The 10,722-nt window shown below is 40.1% G+C and overlaps 1 protein-coding gene across 3 annotated transcripts; it reads right to left on the bottom strand.

Annotated features, from left to right (window-relative positions):
* Positions 1–84: 84 nt before the first annotated feature.
* Positions 85–10,704, bottom strand: lnpk (lunapark, ER junction formation factor). Of its 3 annotated transcripts, none has more exons than XM_047602120.1 (16): positions 10,552–10,704; positions 9,591–9,660; positions 7,441–7,482; positions 7,287–7,337; positions 7,051–7,187; positions 6,761–6,819; positions 6,491–6,531; positions 6,140–6,223; positions 5,989–6,040; positions 5,750–5,866; positions 5,412–5,522; positions 5,141–5,246; positions 4,966–5,036; positions 4,581–4,751; positions 3,890–3,988; positions 85–2,712 (listed from the first exon to the last, which is right to left on the bottom strand). In XM_047602120.1, exons 2-16 carry the CDS (start codon positions 9,615–9,617, stop codon positions 2,531–2,533), a joined length of 1,350 nt encoding a protein of 449 aa, XP_047458076.1. In that variant the 5' UTR covers positions 9,618–9,660; positions 10,552–10,704; the 3' UTR covers positions 85–2,530. The 3 variants fall into 3 exon arrangements, with proteins under 3 accessions (XP_047458076.1, XP_047458077.1, XP_047458079.1); XM_047602121.1 differs by having other exon boundaries at positions 5,412–5,504; XM_047602123.1 differs by lacking the exon at positions 3,890–3,988.
* Positions 10,705–10,722: the final 18 nt, after the last annotated feature.

Below are 10,722 nucleotides of genomic sequence, written 5' to 3'. Positions count from 1 at the left end.
AAAGAGCTGAAAACTAAGTGAATCTCTGAGGGATTCGGTGCAAGCATTTACAAAGAATGACAACACAACTACTGCAGGTTTTTATGCTGAAAAACTTTATTAGGCGTGCCATGCACACACTTCATGACAAACAGCATTGGCAGAGATGCGCTTCATAAATCTAGCAAAGCAAAACTACAAAGTAAACAGGTATTACACGTGTCTGTGACACAATTTGTTCTCTTGTATATTATATTGACAGCTTTAACCACTGTTCCCTCCAGCTTGAATTACTGGGAATAAAAAGCTTGGTAATACTGCAACAACAGTACGCGACAAAGCTGTGGAGTGAAAGGAGGCAAGGACAAATATGAAGTGTCAAGCTGGAGATGACATGTAGAGACACTTAATTCATAGAACAAAATCAGTGAAAATCTCACACTGTCCACTTGAATGTAAACGCATTGAATCTAAATTTGTCAAACGTGTCATCTGTATACCCCCAAAATGATACTGTATCCGATTATCTAAGGGGGGAGCAGACCTTTACAACACATTTCATTTGCATAGACATCCACTGTCCATTCTGGTTCCACTTAATAACACCAGGCCTTCGTGTTGCCAAAGAATGAATTTCCTTCCCTACACCTGCAACTAGACAAAGGACAGGTTACACTGGACACTAATGGGTAAGCCAGCGGTAACCAAGGCACACAGTATGATGGCACCAAGTACCTTCTATGAACAATGAAAATGAGGGACAGAAAAGAGCAGATCAATAGATATGACAACCTACTTTCTTAGTTCAGATTGTGGTCTAAAAGTGTTCAAAACCAGTGCAGCGATGTCTTGAACTACAAATTAAAACACAAAACAGTCAAACAAATACAAAATGACAAACCTCAGTGCAAATGCAGTAATCAAATTTAGATAAAACAACAATGCATTTGGCAAAGTACAGCCCTACTGAGAACATGTTTGGCAATAAACGCAAATATATTGGCAGTTTCATCTCCAGACTTTTTGTTTCTTCTGCGTGCTAAACGTATAGAACGGTAGATTTCACACTTTACCTTAGCTAATTCAACACGTAAACGTACACTCAGACTAATAATTTAAGTTAGTTGGACAAACACTATCTGAATAAAAACAAACAACAGAACCAACAACCTCATTTAAATTTTGATTTTCTCAATATGGTGAGGGAAATTAGCAAGTCATCAGATGAGTTTCGCTCCTGCTCAGCATCTGGAGAAATGCAGCCAAGTGAGACAACACAACCGCCGAGGCTCAGTATGAACTCTGACCGTGAAAAATGTGTAACACGCTTGAAAAGCTTGTTGTTGTCACTGTCTGTGGCCATGGCTTTACCCAGGCAGACTGTCCATCATTTTGTTTTTTGAAGTTTTCAAACAAAATTTGGAAGATGAGCCATAATCCAAACTTTTGGTCATGTTTTCTCACTATGCAGTGTTCTCCAGTATGTCATGTCAGTGTTGTGTTTTCAGTCCATTTTCGAATGTTTTCTCAAAAGATTCATGAGCCACCAATTAAGCGTGACACTCTCTACTGCACAGTTAGACAAGCTTCCTAACAAGCATGTGCCTCTGCTCAAAAGAAAACGCAGATCTGTGTTCATTTAGAGGGGGAATCACAGCTTTCAGCTCAAAGTTAAACATTACCAAGAATAATTTGCTATCGTCTTGCAAAAAGTTAAGAATGCATCTAATTTAGTCTTTCCATCATCTGGAGCGGGCTTCCAGCAGATGGTGTTTGTGATGTGTAACTCTGGTTGTCGCTCTCTGGAGATGCACGTGGTAGTTTTCGCTCTACTCTGGTCTATTGCTCTGTTCTGTCTACTCAAACACATTTCAGTGCAGGAGACACGCTGATGAAACCAAATAATCACCAGGGCAAAATGCACACATGAATCAATGTTTGGTAAAATTATAACAAACCTATTGTTGGTGCCAAGTGTTTAAATATTGAATTAAAATCTTAAATAAGTGGTTAAAAGCAGAAAGATCGCATAAAAGCCACATCAGTACCCTGAAACTTAACAGCACACTTGTATGCATATAGTGTAAACACAACTGTTGATGTTCTGGTTTGTGTGAACCAGCAGTCCTATCTAAACTTTCCTTAAACAAATCCCACAGTACCGACCTATTTTAAACCTAAAAGGAACTTACAGTGTAATTCATAGCTCATTAAACTGTGTCAGTTTGTCTGTTACCACCTACAGTGACATATCAACAGCCAACTACTCAATCAAGAAACAGCCCTAAGATATAAAACTACAATCATCACTCTGACACCTTCTAAGTTGACCGCTCACACTGCCGCGACCGTGATAAATCTGCGTCATTTTAGGCAATAATGTTGGACAATTTTACTCTTAAATAATAAATATGACAGACTCATTAAATTATTGTTGGTGACGATCTTATCCATCAATACTGCATTTAAATGCCACCATCTACCATGACCAACAGCTTTTGTTTGGACAGAACAGTCTCACGTCTCCGGTCCTTTTCTGAACTCTCTGCAACTACGACGGCTGAGATTCTGCCACACAGGTTTCGGTGTGACTCTGCTGCCATTCGTCATCTGCCTCCTCCTCCCGCACCACTACCTCTTCCTCTTTCTCCTGCTCCTGCTCCTGCTGCCGCTCTGATTGACTCTCCTCGACTTCCTCAGCTCTAACTTCTTCTTCTCCAGTTTCTTTCTCATCTGAGGAGAAGATGTTTGGGTAAGTTGTGTACAAAAGAACAAAGGCAACAGTCGAGAAGGGTGAGATAGAAAAGGAGAGAAATACAACAAATGATTGGTTGTTGAGAGTTAAAATCAATGTCAGCAGCATTCCCTTCATTAGAGAGAACATACATTAAGAGGAGACAGGAACACTGACAGAGATAGGGACCAACAAACCCTAAAATATTCCATTTAACAAGAAAACCACAGAAGGGTAATTATAAATAAAGAATTCACATTTCACCCTCAAAATGACCAAATGCTCTGGTGTATATATGTAAACACACACAAGAAGGAAATGATACCTCAATTATATGTCAGGAATCAACATAGTGTCAAGCGGTGTTCAACAAGGATTAATATCATGATTGTTATGATATGGTTGTGCTCTTAAGGTTTCACACAGAACATTACTGTGCGTCCACCCTATGGATTTCAGGAAGAGGTGGCCATTAATCGCATGACACACCTCACCTGGTGATTTGAAGAGTAAATGCAGGTAATTGTGATTTAATGTACATGGCGTCTGTACACTTTCAAAAATAAAAAGGAGATATTCAGCACTATAGCCAATACTGGGACTTGAAATAAGTGTTTCAATACTGAAATCAAACCCATCTCCCCTGACCCCCCATCTCAACAGAGGTTAAATTAGAAAAAAGACAAAAACAAATCGAAAGGAGGATAAATTGAGAAATTAGGCAATTAACTATAGATTGGGGAGCAAATCACTCAGCAAGATGATCAGATAAACGTTGAAGATTCAGTGAAGACCAAATCTGGGCCAAACAAGTGTAATTCTTATTAATACTTTGTCTGGTATTTGTTCAAATGATTAACCTGTTAATACTAACTGAGCTGCCAATGGAAGTAAAGCACTTCACAGGAGTTTGTGTGACACTCGGTAGACTGAATTCTCGTTCTTCGACAACATGTAATCACGATTTGACCCAAATCTGGTTGATTAACATTCACTTACTGCCAACACACATTGTAGCTTTAGCGTGATTAGAAGTGGTAGTAGTTAGATAGACATTGGTTGCTTTCTACTATGTTATGGATTCTACTACAACGATAATGGATCCATTTGGTGGCAATCAAATCAGTTCAAATTACACCAGATGGCCCAGAGCAGGGAGAGTATGGGCAGGGGAACCTGGACTCTGCAGAGGTTGGTTCTGAGGGTTCTTTGGACTCGGCTGGATCTGGAAACTGGAGAAACTGTGGACCAAATTCCACGGAGCTGGAGCTTTGGCTAGAGGCAAGATAACACTGTTAAACCCGTCCGTGTCTATGATACTGCACTGGACAGGTGCAGGACAAGGCTGGTGGAGGCAGAACGCGTAGGGAACCTAAATACATGCTTAAAGGTTGAGGCTTCTGCTTGGCACCAGGCATCTTTCACAATAAAGTTTCTTAAACACTGTTAATTCCTGAAGCTAACGGAGAGGATTTGGTGACATCTGATGATTGGCGGCGTCCTGCCTTAGCTGTCTCCTTGCTCATTGACAGCTAAGACAGCATTAAAGTTAAGAAAAGAATCAAATAAACAAATGTAAAGGGTCTACCGGAGAACACAGGTTAGGACACGGAGTAAGAGGCATAAAGATGCACAGGAGAGCGTAAGCATAAGAATATGTGCTCATGCTCAACTCTCATGTTCAGGTGTTGAGTATGAACCAATATTCTCAACTCTTCCTTCAGAGGACCAGGATTATGAACAGTTTTACCACTGAACGTAATTAGATTGAATGCTCACCATGTTCTGTTCTACCCTAGACTTGTCACATTGAGTTTTTTGGTGAGGATTTGAGGATTTGGTGTTAGGATTGTGTGTTTTCCTGTACCTCCAGAAGGGGGCGCACTATCCTCTGTGTCTGTCCCAGACCGTGGTGCTGGTCCAGGGGAACGTGATTCCGCCCGCAGCCTCTTCTCATAGCTGAACTCTGGAAGCCTGGGAGCCTGGGGACGTGTCTTCCTGGCTGGATTCAAAAAGTAACAATACGCACAACGAAAGGCTGGCGGAGAGAGACAGAAAGAAAAGAAGAGAGAGAATATGAACAACATATCAGAGAGAAGACCGTATTGTTTTATCATGTATGAAACCGAGAATGTTTGAATGTCCTGGTTCTGGGATGTGCATGTAAGCACAGTGTCAGGAACCTGAGTGATGGGCTGTGATCTCTGCTGGGAGTGCATCTCAAAAATACACTGCAGTGATTCTGATCTTACCTAGATATTCAAATTCCTCTTTTAGAGCCATGCCATTATGAGAGTAACACTGCTGGCAGATCAGTGCATATCTATAGGAAACAAGGAGGGACAGGGTGATGAGGAGGGAAACAAAAAATGTAACTGTAATCCCACAAACAAATGTATTCTTAAAAAAAAAATCTGAGATCTTCACCTGTTCTGTGGTCCATCTCCTACCAGGTACTCGATGACTCTGTCCATGGCTCCCCGGTCTTTGGGCAAAATGGGTCTTGCTAATGGGGGGCCTGGAGGGTGTAAGCCTGCAAAAATGTCCACACACATAAAATTAACATAGATCCACAGATGGATCCACCACTCCAAAAATACTGATATACTATTGTTTTTAGTTTTTCTAGCATCAAAAACAGATAATAAGTAGTGATACCACATCAGATTATTTGAAATCAGAAAGCCTTATAACCTACCTACACCTGGTATAGGGGAGCAGGGGGTCCTGGGCACTGCCCCTTGGAGGACAGAGGCAGACATGGCAGATCTCTCCGGCGGTCCCCCTGGAGCTGAGAGAGGAACAGGTTCTGTTGGAAGAGCAACATGGGATAAAGACACAAACTGATCCCTAAAAGGACCAAATCAAAGCTAACTGGGCTGGCTGTTCATCCCGGCTTCCTTTGACTTGATACTTCTCCCGTGGTCTTTTTACTAAGAATCTGGAGGCCGTGTGTAAAACGTTGGTGCAGACTCATCTGAGGGACTAGGATACTTCATTATACTAAGTGTTGAGTATCTTCATTTGTCCCCTTACCCACAGGGGTGCCCCCTGGTCCCATCATGGGCCGTGCTCCCGGTGGGGGTGTCATCATCATTCCAGATGGGGTACCCATCGGCATGGGTCTCATTGCCACACCCCTCTGGCGAATCTCTGCAGAAAGAAAGAATTAGTTCTTCTCCACAGGCAAGATTTAGATCAATGTATCCTCTCACAGAAATCATCTGAAAAAACTTTTAACAGATCCTCATCTGCAGTATTGATGCGTACTATACCTTGTCCTGGCCTGGGAGTTATCTGAGACCGCACCGGAGTCGATTCCAGTTCCTACAACACAACAGTAAACAAGGTCCGCAGATGTGAAACAAAGCCACGACGAAAGATCATAAATAGACAGATAAAACACAAATCAAGACAAACACTCACAGCTTTCTTTTTAGCTTCGGGATCAAAGCGTTCCAGTATGAGTTTGGCATTTTTGTATGTCTCCGTCTCCATGACTTCCTCCAGCTGGAAATACAAACCAGGAAAACATGACTTACAACACACAGACTTAGTTCCAAGCTTAATACACAAATGAACACTGGCAAGATACAAGGTCACAATGTTTCTTCTTGAGCAGCCAAAATCTGCCCATTAAAACGATAAACTATGTACAGATTAGATTTTCTAATCTTTCTGAAAGGCCCTATAAATCCAATCAATTTTAGGAGGTAGCAAAGAAGAATGATTGAACTGCGACACAAGGGAAAAAAAGTTAACAACATGAAAACTTACAATCTTTTTCTTGGCAGCCTTTAAGTCTTCAAGTTTATCACCTAAGAAAGAAGCACAAATAAGTTACCACATCATTTTCATCCACTTCTGATTTGAAAATCCAAAACATCAACCTCATTTTGAAATAGTCCTAAGTATTGAGTGAGTATTTAATTATTAAACTACATCCACTATTCTTTCAAATACTTGAGGAGTTTTGTATTGAAGGTGGTGATAAAAATGAACAACTAAAAGGACATGTGGACAACAAAGGACTAAATGGCTACTCACTGTTTCTCTCAGTGCGTTTGGAAAATAGGAAAATCAATAACTTCCTGATGAACCAGACGCTAGTAAACAGACAGAAAGAGACAAAGAGAAAGACAAAGATATTTTTCATTATCACCACAGGTTCTAAATTGCCCACGAACACAACAACTTTCTTTGGGCTGTGGAACATAATCAAATGAAATGTAAAAACTATTCAATTAATAATTATTTTAAAGCGTCAGATACAAATAAGACATTTATACTTTGCACAAAGTTGGTAATGACCAATGACCAACAACTTGGACACTCACAGCACAGGATATATGAAGAAAGGCAGGGCCATGGCTATTCTCTGCAACCATTGCTCAGGTAGGTAGAGACAGTAAACCGCCAGAGACGTCAACAGGTAAAGGACAGACGAGTAGAGAAGCAACCGGCCAACCCATAGCTGCACACAGATACATACAAAAACACACACGCGTGAGGAAGAAGAACGTCTGTTTCAAGAGTAACATTCATTCATTTACTGTTGGTTTGAAAATTTCACCTTTTGCAAACGCTGGTTTTTGGCTCTGAACTCTTCCAACTCTTTAATTTCCTGAAAAGAACAGATGGAGAGTATTTAAATACAGAGAACTTAAATATTAAATGTAATTGTTCTTCACAAAAACACAAGATGAGTAACAGTCCTTAGTCAGTACCTTGTCCAGGCTCTCAAGCTGATCAACTGTGGTTGGTTTGGTCTGGATAGAGGATAAAGAACAACACTCATCATCAGCTTCATTAGAACAATTAGCAGTTGGCTTCTTAGTGCCACTCACAGCTAACTGTTTCAGATCTGGTTAAATTTTTTTTTAAATTTGTCAATGAAAATAAATAAATAAAAGAACAGTGGAGGCCGGTTCTTAGTTCACAAAAATGTCAGCTACATGTAAAATAATAGAAAATGAGAGTTATGATTTTAAGTTTGAGTAGATGAAAATATAAGGGTAGCACCATTGCACAGTAGCTCTGTCGCTATATTTTCCCTTTGAGTATGTCTAAAAATAGCACATGAATTTCATTTCCCTTGGTGTAGAGTTCAGAGTTTCACAGCTATAACCATCATAGGTGAGGGACATAGGACAAAAACTACTTTGAATTAGCATTAAGACATAACTTTGTCCTGCACTGTTTAAGGAGGGTGCAAAATAAAAATAAGGCATTTCGGCTCTTTAAAATGTAATCATTATGAAAATTCCACATCAAAGAACAAAAGATAATTCATCATGAAGGGTAGAAAGGCTCGCCCCTCACTCAATAACATGACCATAGTGTAGGATAGTTTTTTTTATATTTAGTTATATATTATATTTAGTTGTTTTTAACTACTCAAGCATGTATGATCTGCAAACAACAGAAAACAATCTGATAAACATCATAGAAGACTGAAGTTTTGATTGGCACCAAATATATTATAAATAAATTATTTATTTATTAAAGACTGTACAGAGAAATCAACTCATTAGTTAATTCAGAAAATAATATCCTGATTGATTCATGATGGAAATGAGTGAAGTTTGGAGCCCGAGCTAAAAGAGTTAAGAGCTTATCGAATAAACTTGTGACTAAAAAGTAGAAATAGGAGTATTTTAAGAATTAAACTGTGGTAAAATTTAAAAAACGCAGAGTGCAAAATACTTCAAATGTGTACATTTGAGTACATTAGATCCATGAACCTAAATTACACAGCATTAACATTTCTCTCAGGTTTGATTTATATATTTTTGATTTCCATCTGAACAGACAAAGAAGTAGCTGGGGGATATCGAGACCGGTTGAAACATCTGCATCAACACTTTGCCACGCTTCCCATCTCCCCGTGATAAAACTGAACCACAGCAGAGCAGGTCAGTTTTTTTTTTGATTAGTCACAACGAGACCTGATGCATGTGTGGATATTAAAAACTGAAGACAGTACAGTATAGCACCATGATGTTAACCTTTGTTAGGTTATTCTTATTGAACACCTAAAAGGTAATAAAATAAAGTACCGCGGAACACATATGGCATAACCTCCGCACGTAGCCTACACCGGTGTGAGCTATAGCTATGGCATCAAATTGACACATACGTATAAACCGTACATAAGCCTTAAAATGTCACACTTTCTTTTGCTTATAAAAAACTAAACATCATCAACAACAATCTTTATCTCAACAGGCACCTTGGACACACAATCCTCCAGGAGGAAGCCCCCACAGAAACTTCAGTGGAGGACAAAGAATAACGCTCACACCTTGAAGAAGTAGCAGCAGAAGCAGGAGATGAGCGGGCTATGGGGTTAACATAGTTAGCACCGTCACTCCAGAGAGTGGAGGTCTTTAAAGCTGCCTCTTTAAATGCTGCTCCTTTACTCTTAATGTTGAGCTTGCATGTTTTCCTCTAGGGGTATGGGTTCCTCCAGGTGCTCTGGTTTCCTCCCACTTTCTAAAAACATGCAGCTCACTGTAGCTGTGTATGTGACCGAATGATGCGACCCACGCATTATCTGCACCAGGATAACCTGACAGGATAATGGATGCTTTCACAATCACACACAGTTAGGGTCATATATATTTTTGCACAATGACAGAATTTTTTGTTCACCTTAGACATTTAATCAAACCGCGCTGTTACAGTGGCTGTCTTTAGTTGGTGTTTGTGGGACTAATTTTTTCTTTAAATATACAAACCAAAAGTGCACTAAATTTGTTGTCTGAACTCTTTATCCCCCATCCTTTACACCCTTATGAAGCGAACTGTCACTGAATAGACAATATTTCAAGGTTAAGACAAGATAAGCGGTAACAGACAGTGGAGACTCTCTTACCTTCCATCTGGATATCAGGGCCCCCATATTGGAGACTTACAGGAACCCCCTCTTTGATTTCTTCAGTTTGCTACAAAACATAACATTTCTGGTCAGCATGCATTAGGTGGCATTTAAAGAATTTCTGCTACTTAAATCCATCTATTGACTTCACATACCAGACAAGATGCCTACAGAATCACATGCAATTGTTACTGGTGTTATGGATTTACAAGGATAATCTTTTCCTATAGCTACTTGTGCACGTTAGAATACACACAGGGCTGCATAGTAGCATAAATGTACTATTGCAATGGAGGATCTTTTGAAGAAAATCGAGCATTAAGTAGTGATGCATGACCCAGAACCTTTCATTCTCTGTGTGCAACAAAGCAGCTGCAGTATTTCTCTGATTAGTGAGCAATGGAAACGGGGGATAGGAGGATATGATGACATTTAGAACTGAACATGACTAACTGTATGATTTAAGTTCACGGTGATATCAGTGCTGTGAAAACAAGTGAGAACGATCCAGTTTCTCATTAAACGCGTCGTCCACTCACAGCAAAGGTAAACAGACATCAGCAAACATTATGAACAGCACGGCAAGTTTCAAATGTCTGTTATGTCAGCCATGATTATTAATTTACTTTGGCTAACAGCCCTAAGCCATGAAAATATTTCCTGTCTCGTGAGGCCCCCTAAGAAGTACTTCCTAACCTATCAAGTCAGCAGAAATACCTTTGCTAACGTTGGCTGCTCCTTCACACAGTCATAAGAAAGACAGACCACCTCTGGCTGAGTTTTACTAATATATTTGACGAAAATAAAACAAAATAACGCAGTAAGAGCGTGTTACATTAAGCTAGCTAGTGCAGCGATGACAAACTGGGGCCGCAGACATTAGCAAACACTCTATAGCAAGGCCAGCGATATTCACTGGGCTTCTTCAGATCAATATCCAGATGAAATGAATACTTACATCAGGCGGTGTTTAGGTGTTTCTGTGCATTCAGTCAAGTCAGAGCACAAACAGGTACCAGCACACTTTCGCTGCTAACGCTACTGGAGCTGGCTGACATCTAAACAGCCAACCAGAACAGACTTTGGCGCGGCGTCTACGTGTAATGAACGTAACGGACGTAACTCAAGG

Source organism: Mugil cephalus, chromosome 13 (assembly GCF_022458985.1).
Source record: "Mugil cephalus isolate CIBA_MC_2020 chromosome 13, CIBA_Mcephalus_1.1, whole genome shotgun sequence".
Taxonomy (NCBI): Eukaryota; Metazoa; Chordata; class Actinopteri; order Mugiliformes; family Mugilidae; genus Mugil; species Mugil cephalus.
This window is presented reverse-complemented; position numbering and strand designations above follow the sequence as displayed.

What these genes read in the sequence shown, in the direction of transcription:
- lnpk (XM_047602120.1), bottom strand. Translation starts at nt 9,617, where the DNA reads ATGGGGGCCCTGATATCCAGATGGAAG. An exon ending in AACTCCCAGGCCAGGACAAG is followed by an intron (nt 5,867 to 5,988) that starts GTATAGTACGCA and finishes TTCTTTCTGCAG; the next exon opens with AGATTCGCCAGAGGGGTGTG. An exon ending in ACCAGGGGGCACCCCTGTGG is followed by an intron (nt 5,523 to 5,749) that starts GTAAGGGGACAA and finishes CTCTTCCAACAG; the next exon opens with AACCTGTTCCTCTCTCAGCT.